The 27,139-nt window shown below is 43.4% G+C and overlaps 1 protein-coding gene across 9 annotated transcripts in view; it reads left to right on the top strand.

Annotated features, from left to right (window-relative positions):
* PARP8 (poly(ADP-ribose) polymerase family member 8) overlaps positions 1-27,139 on the top strand; it is a 157,875-nt gene that overhangs the window by 112,823 nt on the left and 17,913 nt on the right. For 5 of the 9 annotated variants that reach the window (XM_083703458.1, XM_083703461.1, XM_083703460.1 and 2 more), the window contains 5 exons: positions 1,643-2,228; positions 4,956-5,009; positions 5,112-5,207; positions 22,376-22,468; positions 26,858-26,983. In XM_083703458.1, coding sequence (XP_083559584.1) covers positions 1,643-2,228; positions 4,956-5,009; positions 5,112-5,207; positions 22,376-22,468; positions 26,858-26,983 — 955 coding nt within the window. The remainder of the gene's footprint in view (positions 1-1,642; positions 2,229-4,955; positions 5,010-5,111; positions 5,208-22,375; positions 22,469-26,857; positions 26,984-27,139) is intronic. The other 4 variants (XM_083703465.1, XM_083703464.1, XM_083703462.1 and 1 more) reach the window with 1 other exon arrangement.

Genomic DNA, 27,139 nt, shown 5'->3' with positions numbered 1-27,139 from the left:
ATCAGATCATTAAGTATAGTTCCAGATTTGCCAGGCTTGTGACACGGGTTGTCTTGAATATGATGATTCCACAGTATATGTCATAAAGAAGTGCTAAATCATATAAGAAAATGTCTGGAGGTCCTTATTGCAATTTCAAATTATATGTCATCTTCTCCATTAGATTATTTGCATTATTGTGTTAAGTGCCTTGTTCACTGTCTTGTGGGTGATTTGAACGACTCAGATCTTAACATGTTTTCTGCTGGTGGAATCATCCCTTGAGCAGAGTTGGATTGTTCCTACTAGCGGGAGAGATAACATACATCAATTTCCTCTATCTCCACAGCACTTTCTATACCCCCTGCAAATCTCTTTCTGGTGGCTTCCAAAGATTCTCCAGAGCAGGAACAGTTCAGCTGCCTTAAGGGACTAAGGGGGATTCCAAAAAAATTGTCATTCCAAATTTTGCAGGTGGAATCCACTGTTAGGTCTCAATTCCATCACCCATGCATGGGAAGAACCCTTCTGTACATAGGTACCTAGTTGAAATCGATGCCATTATTTCTTTAGCATACCTTAGAAAGGATGGGAGGGAGATTAGCTTACATCAGTTCACCAACCTGTTGCTCTCCAGATGTTTTCAACTACAACTCCCATCAGCCCCTGCCAGGTTGGCAAAGGCTGAGCTAAATTATTTAATAAATTAACTAGTTAGATTCAAAGGTTGGCATTAATTGATTAAATATTTTTGGTGGACTAAAAAGCTGTCTGTCATTAATTAAGCAATGTAGCTTCTTTCAAAGATACTGTTTTTAATTTTGGTAGATATACCAAAAGCTGCAGAAGACAATTGTCTCTGAACGCTCTCAAGCACATGATGATGGCCAACCATTCTGTATAGTTTATTTGTCCTTAGTACAGTATCTAATTATGAGAAACATTGGCTAGTTTACTCAGCGTAGATTCATCGAAATTAATGAGACTAACTTATTCAAGCTCATTAATTTCAGCGGTTTTACTCTGAGTAAAACTTAGTTGAATACCACGCATACTATCTCCCTCTAATTTCAGCAATTTCATTTGGTTAACCTGTAAACCAGTGGTGGCCAAACTCGGCCCTCCAGTTGTTTTGGGATTACAATTCCCACCATCCCTGACCACTGGTTCTGTTAGCTAGGGATGATGGGAGTTGTAGTCTCAAAACATCTGGAGGGCCGATTTGGACACCACTGCTGTAAACCAACCTTCTATGAATTTGTCAGTATTTTCTTAAAGCTATGTAAGCTACTAGTCCTTAGCACATTCTGTGAAACTGAATTTCACAAGTTAGTCAGTCATTGTGTGAAGAAGTGTTGGGGTTGTGCCTCTCCTGAAGCTTCATTTAAGAGCAGATGTTATCCAGTAATAGTCTTAATTGCTCATGCTGTGAAGTAAACTTGGATGTATACACTCTACTACTCAATTGTGGCCCTCCCCTGTTTGGAGCTTGGCTTGGCGGTTTGCTGACAGGCATTCACAAGAAGAAGGAGCTGGGGAAAGAATAAGAGGGTTCACTTCCAGGTCAAGACAAGAACTGAGACCTGAACAAAAGCAAGATGTTGTTGGTATTTCTCATAGCAAGCTGTGCTCCAGTTAATTTTTCTCTCTGCCTGTTTTCAAGGTCGCCGAGTTATCCTCCACCAGGCTGTGGGAAAAACAAATCAAAACTGAAACCCGAACAAGATGGCATCTCAAAAACCCACAAGTTGTTGAGAAGGACTTGTTCTAGCACAGTTAAGGCTGAGGATGCGTGTGTCACCAAGTCCCATCGAACCTTTGGCCGCTCCTTGTCTAGCGATCCCAGGGCTGAACACACAATGACCATTAAATCGCACAAACTCTTGAACCACTCGTGCTCAGCAGCCATCAAGCAGGACGAGTGTGGCACTTTGAAGCCCCACAAGTTGCTCAGTAGACCATGCTCTGGGGATACTCGATGTGAGCACAACAGTACTTTGAAGCCCCACAAACTTTTGAGCAGGTCTTACTCCAGTAACCTTAGGATGGATGAATTAGACGGGCTGAAGAACCACAAGTTGCTCAGCAAGACTTATTCTGGTGTCCCCAAGTCTTCTAAAATGGATCTTTTCAAAGAACCCACCATAGCAGAGGGCAGGAGGCTCTCTCTTACCTCAGGGCTTATTGGTATCTTAACACCATCTTCATCATCCCCATCACAATCTGCTGTGCGTAACCAGTTTTGTTCTGTGGGTTTTCTTTTTTTCTTCTCCACATATTTCTGGGTGTGGGGGGTGGGGAGTTAAACATACAATACATGCAGAAGTGGAAACAGAGTTTTGGTAAACTGCATGAATTTGTACCTTTGTTCATATACGTGTTGTCACACAGTCCATTTTTGACCATTTTCTACTTAAGTCAGTGGAACTTGTCCAGCTTGAATATATGTTATTGCCTTAGAAAACATTTCAGCTTCCACTCACACTGGTGAACCTTTCTGATTTGATCTGTCCCCTTGGGACTTACTATCAACAAATGTATTGCATGATATTTTGCGATGTTAACATTTCTGTGACTAAAAGAATGGGCCTTGTGATCTTGCAACAGAAGGCAACCATTAACCATGATACTTTGTGCCAATCCTGCTGGAAAATCATGTCTGAACGGTATATATTTAATCCATATCAAGAAGATAAGAAGATATATAGAGATATTTATTTAGTTTCCAGCACATTTTGATACTATATCAATATTTAGTAGTGATAATATAGCCAGGCTTCATACTGTAAATTCTGGGAATATCTACCAAGGAAGTATTGAATCATGTCTTAAAAAATACCACAAAATATTATGAGGAATCTCTAGGTATAATGACGGCACGGTCTGTTTTCAACAAGGATTAGGAAAATGATCATGGAAGTAATTCTGCCATGACTTTATTATTTTGAGTGCTGGTACAGATATTTAAAATATTATTCATGCAGACAGCAGTTATTTGGTCTGGGAAAATCATGTGAAGAGAATGAAAGGTGTGAGATTCTCTCCGCCTCACCATATTGGTATTCCTGCTGTTGCAAATTCATGGATAAAGTACAGTAATTAATTTTTAGAATACTACTTTTGATGATAGTTTAGCCTTTGGAGAAAGGACTTGTTGCCCAATATAGCAGTCACAACCCAATAAAGTAGGTGTCACCAGAGAGGTAAATTTGTGCTCCAGGTTCCACAATGGCTGTGTTAAGAGATCATGAGGGAAAAATGGTTTATATGTGATGGGAATGAGCTTACGTAAGCTTCCATTTCCCCCCTCCATCTTTAGCATGGATGGAAGGAGGAGACTGGAAATTGTCACCTCTGACTTTGATTAACAGCACTAGCATAGCATCTGAAACTGAAACTATGCTTAATATAAGTATAGCTGCACATCCCATGATTAAAAGTTAGATTGTTTCAAAGATTAACCGTAGTTTCTTGGATTCAGGTGACATGCCAATCTGTGGTTAATCAAAACTGAAAGAGCTTCTGAGCTCTTCCTGGTGTTTTTGCCAGAGATGGAAATTGGGGGGCGGGGGTAGCCCCAGAGGAAGCTAGGCTCAGTCATGTCATGATAAGCAATATGGGCACAGTGCCATGAAGCTTCCATGGGTTGACCTTGGGCTGCTCATGATCTCTTTCTGCCTAACCTCCCTGATATGGTGATTGTAATCATAAAATTGGTGGGTGTCAGGAAGCAGGCACATACGTTATCCTGAGATCTTCAGAGGAATATTGGGATATAGGTCAAAGCTTTTATATTCCCCATTGTGAAGGGAGGGAAGAAGGGAAGGGAGACTCATTTTCATCACATTGTACTGTGGTTTAGCGGATGTCCGATCAAGGCTACTGGTTCATCTCACCCAGTATGGTTTCACTCTGGAGGTAGCATCACTCCCAAGATCTCAGGCAAAACTCTTAGCCAGTCCTACCCTCTTAGCCAGAGTTGATGATGATTAAATCGGTAACCTTTTGCTTTCACAGCATGTGCAGTTCAGCAGCAGTTCATACAACACCCTTTCTGATCTCTGTAGTCAATATGGAAAGTGGCATGGGAAGCCCAGCTCCGATCAGCATTGGCCTCGCTCAGGATCTGGTTATGGATGCGTAGAAGTGCGGTGTTAAAAGGACAGATGTTTGCCTTTTTTCTTTAAAGAATGGTGTCCAGTTTCCTTTGGTAGAACATAGAACGACATTTAGGTACAGGTGCAGGTCTTTCAGAAAGGAGGGCCAAACAAGATGCAGTGTCATGCACACAGCTGGCAAATTGCATGAATGGCTTATTTGAATTGCTTTCAATTCAGGCTATGACTCAGGCATGTGGTTAAGGTGGGGAGTCCTTCAGGCCACCTACCCTGCTTTGTCCCCTCCTTGAATACGGTATTTTTGCCCAGCTAGAATATGTCTTGGAGTTCCAATAATGCTTCTTGTTTGCCTCAATGGAGGATACAGATGGGTGTGTGTACAGATACTAGCCTATTCCATGAAAATACAATTCACAATTGTTGCACCACCCACTTTTGCCACTGACTCTACCCATCACTGACATATGGTCCCCAAAGGGTTCTGCAGGAGGGAATGTGGCCCTTGGAATGAAAAGTGTTCCCCATCCCTACTTTAAACCTTTGCCTTCCCTCCCAGTCCTGACCTCACCTATTTACTTTTGAAAAGACATTCATGCAGTTTGCTAATTGTGCAAATGGTTTGGCCCCTGTTTTCTTTGTTTGGCCCCAATTTTTGCTGCTGCTGCTGCTGCTAAACATGCTCAAGTGAAAACCATTGGAATAAGACATGGATTTCCCTTAAGTGTGTTCCAGATGCAAATGTCAACAATTTCATGCTTTATATAATAAAGACCAATGCATCTCCTGTTTCTGAAACTAATGCTTCAGTATACCAGACTTGCTCTAATGCTGCTGCTACTTTTCTCTTTTTTAAAACAGCCAAATTATGGTGCAAAATCCATTCCAATAAGAGACCATGGCTTCCTCGTACAGGTAGGACAAAATGCCTCCTCTGTTTCGGAAAGCTGGAGGACGTGGAGCTGCTTGTTAATTATTTTAAGCAGATTGTATTGTTCTCTTTTTCGTTGTCCTCAGACGATTGAGTTTGCGGAACAGCGGATTCCAGTGCTCAACGAATACTGCGTGGTCTGTGACGAGCCACATGTGTTTCAAAATGGGCCCATGCTGAGGGTATGTTGTTGCTCTTTGAACTAAAACAGCCTCCCCAACTTGCTACCTTCCAGATGTTGTGGATCACAACTCCTACCAGCCACAGCCATTTTCTGTAGTCCAAAACATCTGAAGGTCACCAGGTTGGGGGAAGCTGAATGTTACCATGTGGTGTGTTTTTGTGTGTGTCTGCATGTTCCTTAGTACTTTGGAATAAACAGCTGGTAAAGCACATAGGGGCATTTGTACCTTAAGTTCAGTGAGTGTACAATCTGTGCATCTACTTGCTCAATTAGTTGCACTGTATGCTCATGCAGTTCATTTATTTATATTTATTTATTTAAAATGGACCCCCCCTATAGAATACCAAGGCAGTGTACAACAAATTGTGTGTTGGCTCCCTGTGCCAACTGGAAAACCCTCTAAACCTCTGTAAACCCTTGAAAAACCCTTTAAAAAACCAGCAGCACTTTCCAAATTCCGTCAGACTCCACCACAACTGATTCTTCCAAACCTCCTTGCTCAACTCAAGCTCTCCTCAGGCCTCAACAGTCAGTGCTAGGGCTTCTGGGATTGCACTTTCAAAGGCTCGCATGGTTGCTAGGCACTGTTTTTGTGCCTTTTGTGCCATTTCTGGGCTCTCTTAGGGACATCTTTGCCATTTTTAAAGTCGCTTCTAAGTTCAGCGCAATGCGCTCATGTGTGATCGTGTGTCAGTTGGATGCACATGAATGTAAGCAAATAAACCATTCACTTCTTTCACTTCAGATTTCAGAGATGAAATGAAAGAAATGTGCGAATGGGCCTGTGTGATGTCCGTCCAGCAGTGCAGCCAGAACTCTTCAGGGGCCTTTGGTCTTGGCACTCGGCTGGTTCTTTCTGAAATGTGACTGGGAGCCAGGATTGTGGCCTAGGGCAGTTGTAGTCCATCTATAAAAAATGGACTACATTTGTCATAAAAAATTGGTTTGCAGATACCCTCCGGTGTTGCCCTCTGTCATTGTGCAGATAAAACAAAAAAATTCCTTCCACCTTAAAGACCAACTAAGTTAGTTCTTGGTATGAGCTTTCGTGTGCATGCACACTTCTTCAGATAGCACACGAAAGCTCATACCAAGAACTAACTTAGTTGGTCTTTAAGGTGCTACTGGAAGGAATTTTTTTGTTTTGACTATGGCAGACCAACACGGCTACCTATCTGTAATTGTGCAGATAGATGCTCTTAAAGCAAAACAGCTAGAAGGTCAAATGTTACCCATTTGCCTTTGGAACTAACATATACTATTTTATTTCTATTAGAGCATTTATATGTACACCCATCTTCTGGTGTAAATACATCACTGAGGGGGCTTACAGCATATAGGCCATGGTGCTGTTGTGGTTAAGAGTCAGACTTGGCTCAAATCCTCACCCATCCATGAAGCTAACTGGGCCAGTGAGTGTCCTTCAGACTAACCTACCTCACAGGGTTGTTGCTATGAGGATGAAACGTGGAGGGGAAGAGCCATGGAGGCCACCGTGAGCTTCTTACAAGAAAGGAGGGGATAGAAATGTAATAAATAAACAAAAACGTAAAATCACACAAAAAGCTCACCAAAGGGCAGGGTCAGCAGTTTAAACATATGCCTAATTCATAAAAAAACAGCTTGGGTTTTTTTTAAGGTTTTCAACAAGCAGTGAAAAACAGTGAGGAAGCAGAGCCTACGGTGTTTCACAAGGCAAAGTGTTCCCTAATCTGGGTGCAGCCAGCAAAAAAGGCACCCTCTCTTTTCCTACCCAGCCAGACACAGAAAAACAGCAACAGCTGAGATTGTTAGGCAAAGTTAACTCAAAGACAGAAGTGAGGGGGGAGAGAGAAAGATATTTGAGTGGAAAGGAGGCAGACATAAGCAGCCAAGTGGACTTGCATATACTGACCATCACTGCCCAGAGAAAATGGTGGCTACATCCAGGTTTGGGCACTGGGAGAAGGCCTCTGTGCCAGTGCAATGTGGCACAAGAACTGAGCCATCTGAGCCATTTGACTGCAAATCAGCAGTGGTGGAAAGGAACATTACTGTACACAGTCTGTTTTGGCTCTTGGGACACCCCTTTCCTTTCCAGCTTGTGTCTGGCTAAAAAGCATCCTCTGGAAGGCAGGATGTGTGTTTGTTCTTTTCAGGCTTCCACAGGCACCTGGTTGGCCACTGTGAGAACAGGATGCTGTACTACATGGGCCGTTGGCCTGATCCAACAGGCTCTTCTTATGTGGATTTGTTTTGTGACTGTTGTGTGACTGGAATGTAACCTTAAGCACCGCCGCATCCATTGCTCTGCCTACTCTTGCATTTGGCTCTGGTATGTGGCCCCCAGAAGGTTTTCCATAATGGAATGTGGCCTTCGGACTGAAAAAGGTTCCCCACCCTTCAGCTAGCTACCCTAGAGAGCCAGAGTGGTATAGTGGTTAAGAGTGATGGACTTGTAATCTGGTGAACCAGGTTTGATTCCCCGCTCCTCCACATGCAGCTGCTGGGTGACCTTGGGCTAGTCACACTTCTCTGAAATCTCTCAGCCCCACTCACCTCACAGAGTGTTTGTTGTGGGGGAGGAAGGGAAAGGAGAATGTTAGCTGCTTTGAGACTCCTTCAGATGATAAATCGGGATATCAAATCCAAACTCCTCTTCTTCTTCTATACACTAACCCCGCACGGACTCTGCTGGTCTTCACAGCTAGATGACTGGCAACCTCTCCTTGGTCCTTGACCACCAAAATCTGCTGGGGGCGGGTTGCTGACAACATTGACCTGGGTTTTCATCCCCCTTTGCACTCAGGACAGCCAGAGTAACTTCAGGCTGTTTGCTAAAGAATTTGCATGGGCAGCAAGTCGAAGGGAGGCAGAACTTTCCACTGAAAAAGAGCAGACTGACACTGAACATTATATCCAGGGTGGATTTCTTACTGTGCCCCCACCCACTCAGCACTGCACCCCACACCACCACAAACACCCTCCATCTCTATTCAAGCAGAGCTGCCGGGATATTTTCATTTCATTTTCTGCCCGTTAGGCATGGCTCTTTGAGAGGGAACCTCAGGGAGTCAGGATTTCTCATTCAGCTGCTTAGCACATAGCAGAGAGAGTGCTGGCCTCGGCTGCCTTCTCCCTTTAGATAAACAGCTTCAAAGGAATCCCAGAATAACAATGAAGGAGATTAAGAATTGACGAGGTGACAATCCACAGCTGGACCTAAGCAAGCATGCAAGCGAGCTAGCAAACAAATGCTATTGGGGAGGAAATTGGCTCCTTGCTTTTCTTTAAACAACAACAACGCAGACTTGTGGCAGATTTGAGCTTGGCCAAGCCATTTATTTATTGTTATTTTTTTCTTTCTAAAAAAGGCAAAGGACAAAGGCATCTGATTTGACCTTTAAAAGAGACAAAATGCTAATTGTGGCAATAGAAGTTGATAGGGTTTCCTCTGGACTTGTGAATGCACCAAACTTTGGACTATTCTTTTCATAGAGGGCCCAAGTAGGGAAGCCCACCCAGCCACACAGATGTCAACGTGTTTTAGTACTTTTTACTGTTAATTATAAGTAAATGATCCCAGGATTCTTTGAGGGTGTTATGCTTTAAAAGTTCTTAAATATATAGTGTGTATGCAACCATAGTTAGCCCTCCATCCTCCCATCAAGCTGATAAGAGTATTGGCTTCATAGCTGATAAGAGTATTGGCTCAGGGAGAGCTTACTCTCTTGGGGCAAGATTAGAGGCAGGAAGGGGTGCAGCCAGGATGGGATCCGATTCTCCAGCATTATCCTGTTTACATTAGCCCATCTTTGTGTATGCTGCAACAAGGTAGCTCACAACCTGCAGGAAGCTAAATTCTTCAATTGGTTTAAATTAGGGATTCCTCCCCTACCTTCCACTTTGACTTTTGAGAGTTATTCTCCGTTTTCAAGACATTAGATGCTGGCATTCAGGAAATGAAATCTATGATCTGATGCTTGCAGAATGCACACTGCCCTAAATTTATCCTTGGAGGCAGGACATGCAATATCTTATTGTACCAACTTGATTTTCTGTTCAAAAGCAGATAGCATATTTCCCCCATATCTCTTGGGTTTTCAGTAGAGTTAAGCACGCGGCACTCTCTGTTAGATTGCAGCTTTGGATTGTAAGATCCTGAGGGCAGACACCTTGTTTTGCTTCTGCTACACTGTGAAACGATGTGCATACTGATGACACTAGATAAAAGTCTGAATCATCCACATATTAACATCCCGTGGCTTTTAAAATGTGTTTGTGGGTTACAATGGCTTTGTTTTGGTTTTGTTTTATTACGCATTTTGTGTTTTCGTTTTCCATTTTTATGTTGTGAACCGCCCTGTGATCTTTGGATGAAGGGCAGAATACAAATTTAATTAATAATAATAGGAATATATAAATAACAAAGAAGAAGCATGCATGGAATGCAACCTTACTATTCTAGGCCAGGCATAGGCAAACTCAGCCCTCCAGATGTTTTGGGACTACAACTCCCATCATCCCTGACCACTGGTCCTGTTAGCTAAGGATGATGGGAGTTGTAGTCCCAAAACATCTGGAGGGCCAAGTTTGCCTATGCCTGTTCTAGGCAGGTCTGAAGTGAACCCCAAAATGCTGTGCATTTCCCCTCTTCCCCCATCCACCGCCCCACCGCCAGGGAACAAGGGGAGGGAAGATCTCAATTAGGAACAAGGGAGAAATAAAGTTCTACACAGAGAACAAGGGTGGGAGCAGACTAGCAGTGCCTCCTATTCTCCAAGAGAAAAGAGGAGGCATGGGGGGGGGGTGCTGAAGAGGTGCCAGATCCAGCTTCCATGCAGCATGCCACAGCTTTTGCTGCCACTGTGGCAGCGGTGGCTGCAGTGAGTAATGCATTCCTTGGAAGCTGGATTTGCTGCCCCTGAAGATCATGCTGCCTGAGGCAGACACCCTACCTTGCCTCATGGGTGGGCCGGCCCTGGTTCTAGGGAACAGTTCTTTTAACATTGCATCCATTTGAAGCTTCCACATATTGTTCAGATCCTCAGACCCTTTAGCCCAGAATAAGCTGTACTGACAGAACCCATAGGAGTATTGTTGTTGTTGTTGTTGTTTAGCCATTTAGTTATGTCTGACTCTTTGTGACCCCATGGACCAGAGCACGCCAGGCACTCCTGTCTTCCAGTTTGGTCAAACTCATGCTGGTAGCTTCAAGAACACTTTCCAACCATGTCATCCCCTTCTCCTTGTGCCCTCCATCTTTCCCAACATCAGGGTCTTTTCCAGGAAGTCTTCTCTTCTCATGAGGTGCCCAATTATTGGAGTATAGGAGTATAGGAAGCTGTTTTCTTCCAAGCCATACCATTTATCCATCTAGCCTACACTGAATAGCAGCAGTTCTCTGGGGTTTGGGGTGTGGAATATTCTCAGCAGCCCTATGCCAGGGATTGAACCTGTATGCAAGGCAGAGGCTGTTCCACTGAGCGAAGGCCCTTCTCCGGTATGTTATCACCTGCTCCTTGAGATACTCTAAAGAAAAATGCTGCTAACTAAAGATGCTGAACTATTTAAGAAAAGGAGGTCATCGTGACGGTTAGTGTTGTGACACAGTGAATCTGCCCTCTCAGTCTCCTTAAATTATGTATGTTCTGTTTGCTAAAGTTCTTCTGCATGATTTCTGAATAATTTACCTAGCAAAAAAGGCATATTTGGAATAGTTCAAAACAGCACCAGCAACAACCTATGTCTCAGGCATTAGCATGAATGGTATACCAGATAGGCTGATAGAACTTTTCAGTAAGCAGCAGGAGGGGGGGGGACCCACAGGAATATGCCTCAATGCTTTCTCCATCAACTTGCAAACTCTCCTCTAGGGTGCCACCTTGTGTTGAAATCTCTGACTATTCCCCCCCACCACCTTCCCATTAATGTCAAAGAAGCAGGAAGGTTGGCAATGAAGCTCATAGGAACTTAGTTCAAAAGAAGATCTCTATCACATCTCCTCTTAATCTTTGCTTTTCCAAGCTAAACATCCCCAACTCCTTCGACCATTGTGCATAGGAATCTTGATCACCTCGATCACCTTCCTCTGATCACAATCCAGTTTCTTGAAATATGGTGCTACTTACCCACAAGTAAGCTGCCTTGAACTCATTGAGGCTTACTTCTAGGGAAACATTTAGAGGAGAAATATGTAAAATTGGAGGGGGAGGAGTTCTGAAGAATAAGCATACTATATTATTAAATGATGCACTCTCATAATTGACATCCCCCTCTCACAGAGAAGAGTGTGGTTGTCATTTTTAAAGTATTTTAAAATAGTTTTATTTAAAATAATTGGATTTATTTTTTTAAAGAAATCTTCAGAGCAATCAGCAACTCCTTTTGAGTTGATCTTTTTTTAAAAATGGAATCATCTGACCTTTTAATTAAATAATATTAGAAATGAACGAAATGTGTCAATATATGCATTGTAGAGGAGAGTCAATGTAGTTTGACAGCCATGTATTTGAACTATAAACTAGAAATCAGCTCAGTTGCCTCCTCAGCAAGTCACTCTCTTTAAGTTTCTGCCTTTAGCTTTAGGAGCATGACACAGATGTTACAAGTTCAATCCCTGACATCTCCAGGTAAGACAGTGAGAGATGCCTGTCAGAAACCCAGGAAACCCACAGCCAGTCTGTCTAGACTGACAATACTGGGGTAAAAAGATGGACCTGTGGTCTGACTTGGTATAGGGTAACTTCCTATGCTCCCTTTGGAATCTGTAATATGGACAGATGAATACTAACCACCATTACAGGGTTGTTTTGTGTCTTATTAAGATCACTGATTTGAAGCCCTTCAAATGCTATATCTATCGCCTATCATCTAATCTATCATCTATCTATCTATCTATCTATCTATCTATCTATCTATCTATCTATCATCTATCTATCTATCTATCTATCTATCTATCTATCATCTATCTATCAATCATCTATCTATCATCTATCTATCTATATCTGTCTATCTATCTATCTATCATCTATCTATCATCTATCTATCTATCATCTATCTATCTATCTATCTATCTATCATCTATCTATCTATCTATCATCTATCTATCTATCTATCTATCTATCTATCTATCTATCTATCTATCTATCATCTATCTATCTATCATCTATCTATATCTATATCATCTATCTATCTATCATCTATCTATAATCTATCTAATCTATCTATCTATCATCTATCTATATCTATCTGTCTGTCTATCTATCTATTCTTAACAAGCCCTTGAGAATCTCAAGGGGTTATAGCTGGCAGAACTACACATCAGCTTAATTGCAAAATGCTGACCTTTCTGCGACGACATTTCATTGTTGCCCATTGTGAATGATAGACTGTTTAGCAGCTGGTGATCACTGTTTTCCGTTGTTGGCACAAGCTAGATGTTCCACTGCTTTACCGCTGCCACAGAAGCTCCTGTCTGAATTTCCCTTAAATAAAAAATAAATGGGTCTGGGTCTAGATCAGCACAACTCTCCTGCAATCCCAAATTGCTCTGTGGCCACTAATGCAAGAAAAGTTGAAGGAAGGTCACAGTGGAGTTTTAAACTTGCTTTTATCTGTGATAAGAGCACCGTGCTACATGTTACAGTAGACACACTTTTTATTATGAAGGAATAGCAGCCCTGAAGCCCCTATCCAGAATATGTTTTAAATCTGGATCAGGACTCCACACTTGTTTCCTACCAATCCTCCCATCTCACATTTGCCCTTAAAAGTTTTTGTTTTTTCCCCCCAGGGCAAATAGCACCAAGTGGAGGGAGATGTGGGTTGGTTTGTTGTTGTTTTTTTGCCAGGAAATGGGTCTGGGTCCCCAATCCAGATCAGGCAGATGAACTTGTCTTGAGATTCCAACTACTTCAAAATTGCTGTTTGCCAGCAAAATGCCATCCTTTGCAATTCAGTCTAATTATTGAAATGGTCAACCTCTAGTGCAGCGGTTCTCAACATGTGGGTCCCCAGATGTTGTTGGACTACAACTCTCATCATCCCTAGCTAGCAAGGCCAGAGCCAGAGATGATGGGAGTTGTAGTCCAACAATATCTGGGGACCCACAGGTTGAGAACCTCTGCTCTAGTGAGACATTTTCCTTCCCCACTGGACCTCTGCTCCCCCCCTTGACTTATTTCCCAAATTGTTTCTGTTTCTATTGTCGGAAAACTTACTATTCAGCATATTTGAAATCCAGTGTCTGGAAAGTGTAGTCATTTCAGTCTTTGTCTTCTTCCTCGGACTCCCTTAGAAGGTGGTGGACTCTCTTGCATTTGAGGATTTTAAGTGGAGGTTGGATGGCCACCTGCCATGGATGCTTTTGTTGAGATTCTTGCATTGTAGAGGACTGGGCTAGATGACCCTCACGGCCCCTTCCAACTTCTATCATTCTTCACTGCTGGCTGGCTTGTGCAAACTTTGCACAGCCTATCTTGGGATGAGATGCAGGATGTCACCGCAAAGCACAGGAAGGCGAGGGTGCGGGGCAGAGAAGAGCACTGAGGGTTAAGAGACAAGGCTTCTCTTCTGCCCTGCTTTTAGTCCTCACATTTCAGAGAAAGAATCTCACTTTTGCAAAGTTGCATCTAGGCAGCATTTTTCTCTTCTGCTGGGAGAGTTTTCCCCCTCCCCCCTCCCCCTCTGATGCTTTGAAGGCAAAAGGGAAAGGCAAATCCAATGTCAAAACATTTTATCTGAATTTGTAGCCTCCAGCTCTTATGCACCTGGGCTGTTTTATGGCACTTCTGGCATAATGATGGGGATGCACTATCAGAATCTGGAAGATTCAAATGTAATTTTCATGCTGTAGTGCAGTGGTAGAAAACTTCAGGGTCGAGGGCCCAATGCAGCTCTCTGGGGCTCCCTGTATGGCCCCCAGAAACCTCCCCAGACCACAACCCTCAGTGGCTGCCCTGCTTTGCACTCCAAATATTTTGGCCTGGCTGGAATGTGTCCTTGAACCCTGGTAATAACTTGCTTGCTTGGATGGGGGATAGAGAATGGTGTTTTGAGTGTGTGTAGAAACTAGATTCTCAAGCACTTTTTCGAAACTGTGGTGTCATGTTGAGACAGGGTTGGACTAGGACCTGCCAGACCAGAGTTCAGATTGCCTCTCAGCCATGACCTTGGGCCAGTCCCTCCCTGCCCCACAACCTTGTCTACCTCTCAGGGTTGCTGCAACATGGAGAAAGGGTATGCCACCTCCTGGCTTATTGCAGGAAGAGTGGGATATAAATGTAATAAATAAATACAACAAACTACTTCCCCCTCACCCAAAGACAATGAAGCTGAATTTTCATCATTAAGAAAATGAGTAGTGCCATATACCGGTATATAAAACATTTCTACACAAAAAAGAAAAATAAATGCAGGGAAATTTGAAGAAACCTCTTAGTTCTATAGCACAGAGGGCAAACTAAGCTGGGGGGGGGGGACAATCCTACTCTTCTTAACTTTGGGCGGTAACTTGAATATAGTTTCCTCTATTAGTCTCATGAAGAAAATGTCCTCATAGCTAAGGAACAGAAAGGGGATTGCCTTCAAGGCTGATACCCACTGCAAAACCTTTCTTAAGCAGAACTCGGGAAACTGTTAATGCTTCCTTTTTCTTTCTTAATGACAGTCGCTATGAGATTACCGTTCCTTTCACTACACTATTTTTAGATCAATAGTATACTTTGGAGTGCCAGTTATGTCCTAGCCTTATTAGTGTCCTTGTAATCATTCCTCGTCTGAGCTTCATAAAAGCTTTGAGAAATTAACAGGATAAATTGGATCACTTCCTCCGATAGGATTGGAACTTTGTGTGTCTGTGTTTAATGGAAAGAGAAACAGAAGGCTATAAATTAGCACAAACAGCATGCCTTTGTGGCCGGGATATCTTGCCCTCCTGCTGTCCAGCATATCATTGAACGAATGTCACATCACTGCCAGTGTTTCACATGCGAAAACAGAGACACGCTTGGAGCACCTGTTCATAACAAGGATCATTGCCTTGTTATGAAACTCACCCCATTTCAGAAATACAGATTGTTGAAGGCTTAGCCTCCTGTATGCTGCATTTGTTTGCTGTGCAATCGCCTGCCCTGCACGGATTGAAAAAGCAAAGCCAGTGTGTGCTATTTTGATTCAAGGTAAATTAGAAAAACCAGCAATTCAAAACAGAACTCAGAGGCCTCAGTGTGTGCAATGTAAGAGCCATAATTTGCATATTGTGACCAGGTATTTAACCATTCATCCAGACTAACTCAGCTACCCATCTCAATGGAATTCCGTATAGGCGAGTGGTCACTCTGTATGGTTTCCATGAGACCAGTGGAGGACAGGAATTCTGTCATAGTTCTGCCCTTTTCTGCCAATCCACTTGGTAGGAAACTCCTGCCCCATTAGCCTGTTACCATGCTAGTTTTTAAAAAATGGCAGACTAGTAATTTTTGTGGGCTTATTTATGAGGCTTCTTTAGTGTTCATGTGGATCAGGGGAGCCAATGTGGTGCTCCCCAGATGTTGGGGTGCTCCCATCATGCCTGCCCATGGACTGTGATGGCTGAGACTGATGGGAATTGTAGACCACCAACAGCAGGAGGCTGCCATGTTGGCTACTTTGGATGTATATGTATTAACGTTGATGGACACTAGGGATAAGACTAGCTGTGGCCTACCAAGAGGCTGATGTTCTAGAGATGTTAGAGAGGGAGCTGAAGTCTGAAGAATGGGACAGCTCTAATGAAAAAAATTGAGAAGCCAATTTCCTCAGGTCCCAGAAAGAATGGACACTTGAACAGTTCGATTATGACTCAGGGGTGTCCAAACTTTTTTCAAAGACGGCCAGATTTGATGAGGTGAATGTGTGTGAGGGCCAACCAAAGTTGTTGACCTTTTTTTAGGATTGAAGTTAAGCTTTCTTTAAGATTGAGCTTTTTTAAAGGATTTTACCTCAGGAAATAAACTGCCACAGGGGCCAGATTAAACCAACTAGTGGGCTGGATTAGGCCCCCGAAATGGACTTTGGACATGCCTGGATTATGTATATTCAATACTTTCTTACACAATCTAAGTACTTTCCTCTCTCCACCCCATCTTACAGTATTATGTGGCCAGTGGGATAATTAACAAAAGAAACTGATGATTGAGTTGTTTACTGGGCTCCATTGTACTGAATGTGCCTCTCTTTCAAACCCACTGTGTTTCTGGCCACAATTCAAAGTACCGGTTTTGACTTGTGGCCTCCCAGATATTGTTGAACTCCAACTTCTATCAGCCCCAGCCCCCAAATGCCTGAGACCAAGCATACCTGGAAGATTTCCTCCTTCCCAAACAAGCCTTCCCAATTACTGAGGTCATCACTGAGCTAAAGTGGATAAGTATCAGGGAGAAGACCTTCTTTGCAGTGGCACCCCAGTCATGGGACACTATTGAAAGACAGTTGTTTTGTGTGTGCTGCTCTATCTTTTAGGCACCAAGTTAAAACAAAGTTATCCTTTTAAGCTTTTGGGAAGTAATAGCTAGACTTTTCCCCTCGCTGCCTGATTATTGCTGCTGGTTTTGTTACTGTCATGTGGCGCGTGCATGTTTAGATTGATTGCCCAACACAATGTAGCTTTTATCTGGCATTGTATTTTGGATTGCATTGCATGTTCATGATGAATGGCTGAGACTGTGAGAAAACCACCTAGAAGCATTCGCGGTGCAATGTAGTATAGAAAAAACAAAGTAGCTGGCTTCATTTACTGTGGTTGCGGGAACAGAAAAGTTTCACATTGACCTGTTTGGGTTCAGATCATCCATTGCATTCCTGAAATGGAGCTGATTGTACTTGTGAGCTGCCCATGTGTTCATAAAATGGTATACACAAAAAATGATTTATACCTAACATTAAAAATTCATATCAAATTGGTACATATTACTTGGGAGAGAGCACTTTAGCCTCATAGATCTAAACCAGCCCCCCACAACCTGGTGTTTTGGGCAGCAATCCCTTCATCCCTGACCACTAGGCATGCTGGCTGGGGCTTATGGGAGTTGTAGTCTAGCGGGTGGCACTGTGGTCTAAGCCACAGAGCATAGGGCTTGCCAATCAGAAGGTCAGCGGTTCGAACCCCACGACGGGGTTAGCTCCTGTTGCTTGGTCCCTGCTCCTGCCAACCTAACAGTTCAAAAGCACGTCAAAGTGCAAGTAGATAAATAGGTACCGCTCCGGCAAGAAGGTAAGCGGCGTTTCCATGCGCTGCTCTGGTTCTCCAGAAGCAGCTTAGCCATGCTGGCCACATGACCTGGAAGCTGTATGCCAGCTCCCTCGGCCAATAAAGCAAGATGAGCGCCGCAACCCCTGAGTCGGTCACGACTGGACCTAATGGTCAGGGGTCCCTTTACTTTGGTCTAGAAATACCTGGAGTGTACATCCAAGCAATACTATAAGAATATCAATAAATAAACAGCTCAGGGTCACATAAAACAAGATTTACAGGAATATTTTCAGACAAAAGCAGCCTGAAATAAATAGGTTTTGAGGGCCCCATTTTAAAAGCTGACCTTCAGCGGCCTAGCAGAATTGTTGCAGGAAAAGCATTCCATAACAATGAGGCCATTACCAAGAAGGCCCTGGCCGATCTTACTGCTGGCATTGGGGGAATTCAGGGTGATTGCAAAGAATAACTCCCCCTTGCAATCTCCCTTCATTGCATGGTTTGCCTCTTTTAGCTCCTACATATTGACTGTTGAGACCAGGGACAGAGAACCCAAATGGATCCCAGAGTGTGTTTAAAATAATAAATTATCTACTGCCTCCATCAGTGCAACACCAGTGGGCCATTTCCAACCTGCCAAATGCCACTCTTTAACCTGCCTATATATGAAACTGCTGTGTACCAAATCAGTCCATCTAGCCCAGGTCTATTTACATTGAATGTCTAGGGTCTAATGCAGTATGTTAGCTGTCACCAGCTGCTACCTGACCTTTTAACTGGAAATGCCTGGGATCAACTCTGGTATCTTGTGTTCAAAGCAGATGCAAATTTGGGCTCCTGCATCTTGAATCCAGTATGGCCACTTACACATCACCCAAAAACAAATTACCAAAAAACAGAGCAAAAGTTGACAATTTAAAAAATATAAAATATGCATTTGCTTTCTATGGATTTATGTTATTTGTTCGTACAAATTTAACTTACGACAATAGTAACAGGTTGCGTTCTGGATGATTGTAACACTCCCATTTGTCAAGAACGTGATCTGTCATTACTGTCATTATCAGTTGTATTTGAATCAACAAATAGGAAAAAAAAAATCCCATGCAGATGCTTAGTTTATAGATGCAATTAATTTGAAAATAAATACTAGAATTTAAAGAATGTGATCTGTTGCTATTGTTAATAGCTGCATTTGAATCAGCTAATAAAAGAAATAAAACATCCAGATGCTAATTTATATTTACAGATGCAAATCTGGAATTAATTGCTAGAATTTAAAGAGATGCAATCGTACGCTACAACCAGGTAACCTGTCTGCCTGCTCAGTCTGCTGTTAACTGTGGATGGACAGCCCTTCAAGAAGGGGCTTCTCCCCAAATGAGGATCATCCTCTTTAAAGTCAGACACATGTCCACTTTGTGAGTTGTGTAAAAGAGATTTTTAGCAGGTGTAGCTTTCCTTAGCTGCATCTCCCTTAGCTACGGCCTTTCCCTTAAATGTTGGGCTAGTCCTACCACCATTCTGTCTCCCAGGGTTGTTAGCCATCCATGTTTAGGGGACAATCCCTCAAGGCCGGGGCAGGCCCACCCATGAGGCAAGGCAGGGAGACCACCTCGGGCAGCAGGATTCACAGGGTCGGCAGATCTGTCCATCAAGAAGCACATTGCCTGCTGCTGCTGCTGCTGCTGCTGCTGCTGCTGCTGCTGCTGCAATGGCACTCATTGGAAGCCAGGTCTGCTGCCTCCTTAGCATCCCCTGTCGTAGTTTTGCTCCATAATGATCTAGAGCAGTGACGGAGGAAGGGGGTGCGGGGGCTGTGGGTCGCCCTGGGTGTCATCACTGAGGGGGGTGACAAAATGACAAAACTATGAGTTTTTATGAATACTTATAATAGTAATTTGGGCTCACAGAATTTTTTAGTTCAGTCAACAAACGTAACGAAACATGGCTGGTACTGGGTGCCACAGTGTGGGGCCCGGCACATACCATGGGGCCTGCAGCGTTCCCGAGCCATGCGTCTCTCTTGGGAGTGATGTGGTGGCTTGGGTGCCTGCAGGCTCTGCGCTGCCTAAAATGGCAGCGTGGACTTGCGTCTGCCCTCCGCCTCTCCCTCTGCTGCCCTACAGCTGAAGGGGAGGAGGCAGAGAGGTTCCACACAGTGCGCACAGCACCCATGGGAGGCTCGCCTCGCTCCTGGCCGCTGGCCGCGCAGCACCTGGCACTCGAGTGGCTAGCTACGCCACTGACACTTAGCACTTAAACATACTTAGTTCCCACACAGGAACTAAGTAGAGAGAACTAACAAGGAAAGAGAGACAGTAAGTAGAAACCCAGGCTCCTTCTGCCCTGTTCTTATAGTCCAGAGCATGACCTTGAGAGAGACAGATAACAGGACCAGTTTGAACAAGCTTAACTCAGCTTTTCTGAAGGAATAACCCAAACATCAGGAACCTTCAGTTAGTTTCCAGGCAGAATGGAAACTTACTTGTCAGCTAGAAACTTCCAGCTTGCACCAGCTTGTATCACACAGAGAAGTTTCCAGAAACTTCTTAAACTGAATAGGAAAGATTTCTACACATTAAACCAATATTTTCTGTACCACCTCCATGCTGCCTCTACAGCGGTATCTTGGGGGTCAAGAGGCACTGCTTGTCTCCTCCCCCCCCCCCCCCCCGTTCCCAATGTAGATCTTCACTCACCCTTTCTTCCCTGGTGGAAGCACCGTTTTGTGGGTGGGCTATCGCTCCCATCATCCCTTCGCATGGAGCATGACATTGCAGCTTGCCTCAGGTGCCAAAATATCTTGTCCAGGGTGATAATTTCAGAACTGGACCCACTGAAGCACATGGGCCAAATGCAGAGTAACTGATTGTATGCCTGAGGCTCCTAAATAAAGTGTGCGCACGGAGCACCGCTGGAGGTAATAAACACACTTCTTCTTCTGTTACTAGAGTGCCATGCTACAGTGAATTGGATGGTGTTCAGCTTCATCTGCTGCCTAATTCAATGTAGCACGGCAGATGAGATAAATCAAATGACTGATGCCGTATCGGACTTGAAAGATGATGGCTTTTCTAAAGCAATCTCTGTGAAAATATTTCAGTGTTGTAGTCATCGTGCAGTCATTGAGGTAAAGAGAGACAGAGAGGAGGGGAAAAGTTCCTGCAAACAAAATGGCTTAGATGCTCTCAAAATGCAAGGGGAATCTGTTGGTGCGGACATCTGTGCAGTCAGGGATGCAGTTTTTAAAATTTATTTTTCTTAGAGCAAATCCCTTCTATAGTTTTATATTTATTTCTTCCAACACTTGGCACACATTCTTGTTTGGTTTTCATTTCTGCCGAGAGTGACCCCCAGATCAGAGTTAGACAGATTTGTCAGTTATCCTGACAGCAGCCAAAGGCATAAATGCATTGGCAGGATAAGCCATGGAGTGTTTTCTGTCTCCAGAGCATAAAGAGTTTTACAAGTAGCTGAGAAGTTGAACAGGAAACTTGGAAGTGCCTCTACTTTAATCAAGGTTCTGCCAATGAAGGAAACCAGCAGAAATAAGTATCTATACTGTATTGCCAGGAAGGCTCAGAAAATGCAACCTGTGGTGAAATGGGATTCCGAATGCACAGGCATTGCTTTTTATGGAATGGCACGGAAAGTGAAACTAGAATGGAGGACTGAAGCACAAGTTCTTTGTTACGGCAGATCCACAGCACACATAAGCACATTCAACACACATTTAAAGCAGATGCCTTCTCACAAAGCATACTGGGAACTGTAGTTTGTCAAGCATGCTGGGAATAGTAGCTCTGATGTGGCTCTGCTCTTAGTGATTTTCTTAGGGTTGGTTCATAGATGCTTTTGGACAAAAAAGTCTCAGTTACAGTTAGCCTACTGCAGTCTCTGGCATTCATTAAACACTGTGTCCTTACTATGGGTCATCTAGGAGCTACAGTACATTTCCCAAGGCTCAGAGGCCTAGGACACTGCTGCAATGACATTTATTCCATGGTTCTGTGCTGATTGGTGGGAGAATGTGGAAGGAAAGTTGTTGGCCTCTGTGTGGAGTGAGAGCCCATGATAATACAATGGTACCTCACAAGACGAATGCCTCGTAAGACGAAAAACTCGCAAGACGAAAGAGTTTTTCATTTTTTGAGTTGCTTCGCAAGACGAATTTCCCTATGGGCTTGCTTTGCAAGACAAAAACATCTTGCAAGTTTGTTTCCTTTTTCTTGAAACCGTTAATACCCAGGGAATCCGTGCTTCGCAAGACGAAAAAACTTGCAGAACGAATTAATTTCGTCTTGCGAGGTACCACTGTAGTGGTCATAAGGCCCCTCCAGGTGAGAGCCAGGCTGACAGTGTCTGCAGCATCCCAGGTGAGAGAGGCGGAGTTTGAACCTTGGATCTGAATTATTGGAAATAGCATCATCTGGAGCCTTATGGATGTTTCGTATAACGACTTTTTATTTTTGTGTTAAGCATTAGTCTCTCTCCTGTTTAGTTTTGAGCTGTTAAATTAGATTGAGTTATTTGCATTGCTTCATACAAACTTGTATAGATTGCCAGGGTTGTATTTCTGTATTTGATATTACTATTCTTTATAACTGTTAATTGTTTGTTATATATATTTCATGAATTGTTACACGTAATGGTTCACCTGACATGTTGTGAGCTTCTTGGGGCAGAATTCTGTAGGAAAGTGCCATACAAATGAACATGATGATTGTGGTAATGATGATCATTATTTTTTCCAAAAACTACAGAGACAGACTGTTGTTGTTGTTATTATTGTTGTTTTATAGCCTGCCTTTTAACCCAACAAGGACATATACCTGTATGTACCCCATGAAGCCCTTGCACTATACAAGCCTTCATAAGGCTGGGCATTTTCCTAAATTTTCATGAATGCAACTCATGCAGATTCTCTCTCTCTTTTTCCACCCCGATCTTAGCCTACCGTGTGTGAACGGGAGCTGTGTGTATTTGCTTTCCAAACTCTCGGTGTGATGAATGAAGCAGCAGATGAAATCGCAACAGGGGCTCAGGTAAAGTGAAACAAATACACTCTCATGAATGATGTTTGCACTGCCGGCTCAATTATTATTAAGCATCTTCCCATCTTCCCATGTCATTTTGCTACATTTTATTTTCCCCTTGTTGCATCCAAAGCACTGAGGACTAATGGTGCTATGATTTTACTGAGCAGCTGGTATTTTCAGAAGTGCTCGAATTTCACCCTACAGCAAATGAAAAGTTGAGTTAAAAGTTCAAGCTTTCATTTTATTCTTTTGAAACTCTGCCTGCACTTGAAGTATAAGAAATCTCACATTAAACGCAGTGTTATTTAGAGCGGAGCCAAAATATCACAGATGACGTTTTCCTGAGAAAACGGCTGAGACTTTTCTTTTTCTCAACCCTTCTAGGAAAATATCACTTTATCCAAAACCCTCCAGGGAATGAAGAGTATCTTCCAAGCTGGTTCTCCTAACCCCCAACGCCCACCCCAATTTATCTTCACAACAGCCCTAAGAGAGAGGTTAGACAGAGAAGTTACCCAATAAACTTCATGGCTGAGTAGAGAGATGAAGGAATTTCGATTCCAAAGTCTTCACAGTGACATGCACAGATTTTTGTGGAATGGGAACCATTGCCTATAGACTTCCCTTGGAGCTCTCTGGGTACAACAGGGGTTGCCAGCCTTTTGGGAACTGGGGGCACCACACATACAGCCCAACCTGTGCCCACAGACCCTGTGTTAGAGTGAAAGAAGCCCAGACTGGATAGCTCAGTCAGTAGAGCATGAGACTCTTAATATCAGGGTTGTGGTTTCAAGCCCCATGTTGGGCAAAAGATTCCTGCATTACAGGGGGTTGGACTAGATGAGCCTTGTGGTCCCTTCCAACTCTGTAGTTCTGTGATTCTATGGTGGCGTAGTGTCAAAGACCAAGAATTCCTGCCTGAGTGATAGCCCTTTCCTAGAAGATGGGAAGTCTAAAGTATTACTCTTTCCCAAATTTCCAGATCTAATCAAAGCCATCACCTCTGACTCTATAAAGAAAGCGCATTGTCAAGACAATTAAGAGCAGGGGCCGTTTCCCTTATTTTAGCCTTTTATTATATATTTTTAAAAAACATTGTATGTTAATAAAACAGGATAGAACTTTGGATATGCAGAATATATTAAAAATAAATTTAAGGAACCACAGAAAGAGGGGGAAGGAAGTCAAGTTTTGAAATGTTAAAATGATTGTAAAATTAGTGAAATGTATAACCCTTGTGGAAGACAGAAGTGCCTGGCGTGCTCTGGTCCATGGGGTCACGAAGAGTCGGACATGACTAAACGACTAAACAACAACAACAATAACCCTGAAAAGCATAAATAATTTTAAAAACACAACAAAACAAAACAGGACAGCACAAAAGGTCAAAAGTAAGAATGGATCAAAAATTTCATTCATTGATTGATTATTTCCCTTCTCCCAGCATCTTAATACTAAAGCAGGTACACAAGCAGATAAACAGAGCCCTGGCACAGATGAGTCTTGCTTCCCCAATCTCATATCTTAAACCATTCTCTCTCTCTTCCTGTGCTAAGTCCTTGGTTACTTGGTTACTATCTCAGTCTGGAATTCAAGCATGCTAGCAAGGACAGCTGAGCTGCTAGTTTCCACAGCAGACACCCAGATAAACACAGAGACTTGGTAGTCTCCAAAATGTCTCCCTGAGATTCGCTCTGTTCACTTATTCATAAATGTGCACCAAGATGTTCTTTTCTCTGGCTCTCTTTTGAGACTTTGATTCTCTGTTAAATGGCTAAAAAAGAGGTGAGCAGTCAACTGGGCCATTGGGTCTGTCACAATAGTGGTCACCACATTAGATAACAACATAAGAAGACCCACACATCAGACCAAAGATCCAACCAGTCTAGCATTGTTCGTGCGGTGGCCAACCAGATGCTCACGAGAAGACAAGCAGGACCTGAGTACAACAGTGCTCTCCCCACTTGTGATTCCCAACAGCTTGTAAACTAGTTTTAGAATTTCAGTTGGTCAAGTCACCTTAAAGTACCATCTGTCTACATTTGCCTGGAGCAGGCATGGAAAACATCTGGTCCCCCAGATGTTGCTGAACTGCAACTCACATCAGCCCCAGTAAGCATGGCCAGTGGCCAGGGATGATGGGAACTGGATTTCATCACCATCTGGAGGGCCAAAGGACAATAGGTACCCAGTGGTTCTTTGACTAACCTGGTATTTGAATCCATAAGGTAAAGGTAAAGGGACCCCTGACCATTAGGTCCAGTCGTGACCGACCCTGGGGTTGCGACGCTCATCTTGCTTTATTGGCCAAGGGAGCCGGCGTACAGCTTCCAGGTCATATGGCCAGCATGACTAAGCCGCTTCTGGCGAACCAGAGCAGCGCACAGAAACGCCATTTACCTTCCCGCCAGAGTGGTTCCTATTTATCTACTTGCACTTTAACGTGCTTTCGAACTGCTAGGTTGGCAGGAGCAGGGACCGAGCAATGGGAGCTCACCCCGTCGTGGGGATTCGAACCTTCGACCTTTTGATCGGCAGGTCCTAGGCTCTGTGGTTTAACCCACAGCACCACCTGCGTCCCTCCATATTTATTGGTAATTCATTTATTGAATCCATATTTATTGGCAATTCATGCATTTAGTCTTCCTGCTGGGCATCACTGGTGTGCTGGTTCACTGGCAACTAGAAGGTGGCAATCATTCCAAGTGTGCAAAGGAGGATGAGGAACACAGCCTTGATCTGCCTCCTCTTTTTAGTGTTTTTCCTTTTTTATTTCACTTATTGGAAGGATCATTATTTTTTTATTTCCCTCCAGAGATCTGAACATAAAGGTTTTAGAACTGGCATGAGTCAGAGTCTGTCTGGGGTTGTGGGTGGAACCAGAGGGAAGTGTTAATCAAAATCCATCTTCTTTTTTAAATGGGTTCAGTGAGTGAACTATTTTAAATCTAAGATAGAAAGACAGAGGGAGGGACTCTGAACAAAATCATGCATTTCTTTCCGTGCCATGTCAGAATAATAATATATGTGCAACTTAGACTTTCAGGATATTTGGCAGGTGATTTTTCTATCTTACAATTAGTTGAAATCAATCTTAATATCACATGGTCAAATCATTTATTTATTTTAAAGTCCTCCTTTCTTTCTTCAGAAATGGTCTCCTTTTAGAGTGCCATTATTTTTGCTAACTGATTTATCCAAGTAAGTTTACAGCTACATTGTGAGGAATCATTCTTTCCATGTGTTATGAAAGATAAGATTCTCAGCTCAGGACTTTATCACTAGCTGAGAGTGATGTTTTGGAAGCAAGCAAGTGAATGCCTTGCACGGACAGCTGTACAAATACAGAGGGCTTTGTTCAAGTGATCAGGAACTGTGCCACCAACTATGTTTCTGGTCCTGTTGAATAAGACCTCCGTGATGGCACCATCCAGTCACTAAGTGAATGAGTGTATCAGGAAGTGTGAACTTGCTGCCCTATGCTTATTGGTTGAGTGAGTGATTGGAATCCCTGAGGAACGTGGTGAGGAGCCAGCCCAGAACTAGCAGCTTTATATAAACGGGTGAAACCCAATTGGCCCCTTATGTCACTGGCCTACTGAGTTGCTAGCTGCAGTATTACTTCCTAGCCATCTGCAGTGGTGGCTGTGCATCATGACATAGCCTCCCCTCAGTCACATCATCTACCGTATTTTTTACTCTATAGGACACACATTTTCCCTTCTAAAAAGTAAGGGAAAATGTGTGCGCGTCTTATGGAGCCAATGCAGGCTGCGCGGCTAAGCCCAAAGCCAGAACAGGTAGACGCAGCGCTGCGCAGCGCTCCTTCTCGCTATTCTAGCTTGGGGATGACTGCGCAAAGCCTCCGCAAACCCTGCGGAGGCTTCAAAGGCTGTCCCCGAAGCCAGAACAGCAAGAGGCTATCCCAGAAGCCAGATCCCTCTTGCTGTTCTGGCTTCTGGGGTTCAGAATTTTTTCTTCTTGTTTCCTCCCCCCCCCCAAACTAGGTGCATCTTATCCTCCAGTGCATCCTATAGAGCAAAAAATACAGTATTTCCCATGCCGCAGCCCTACTATCCTAAAGTGTTTTTGCCTGTCTGGAATGTATCCTTGAACTCTGATAATGCTGCTTGCTTACTTCACTGGAAGAAAGAGAGGGGTGTGTGAGACTGTGTGCAAAGCTAGTCTATTGTATATATTTACATTCTTTGCTCTGCTCCCGTTCCCCTCTGGTCATGCTCACCACTGGAGTATGGCCTCCTGAAGTTGCCCAATAGAGATTGTATCCCTCAGGCTGAAAAAGGATGAATCAGCCATGGGGGAAAGTGCCAAAGATATTATTTCTCGCAAAAAGAGAGAAAGAGAGACTGTGCATGTTTCCATTTTTATCTCCAGGTTGTAGACTTGTTGGTCTCCATGTGCCGCTCTGCATTGGAATCACCCAGGAAAGTTGTCATTTTTGAGCCATATCCTTCTGTAGTTGATCCTAATGACTCTCAGATGCTGGCCTTTAATCCCAGGGTAAGTACATTCTACATTTTATGGTTTTTGAGTCTAATGTGTTTTGAATGTGAATCCTTCTTCAGAGGCATGATGCAATATTAAGAAAAGGTATAAGGTAAAGGTAAAGGGACCCCTGACCATTGGCTCCAGTCATGACCGACTCTGGAGTTGCGA

Source organism: Podarcis gaigeae, assembly GCF_964106915.1.
Source record: "Podarcis gaigeae genome assembly, chromosome: 11".
Classification (NCBI taxonomy): Eukaryota; Metazoa; Chordata; class Lepidosauria; order Squamata; family Lacertidae; genus Podarcis; species Podarcis gaigeae.
This window is presented reverse-complemented; position numbering and strand designations above follow the sequence as displayed.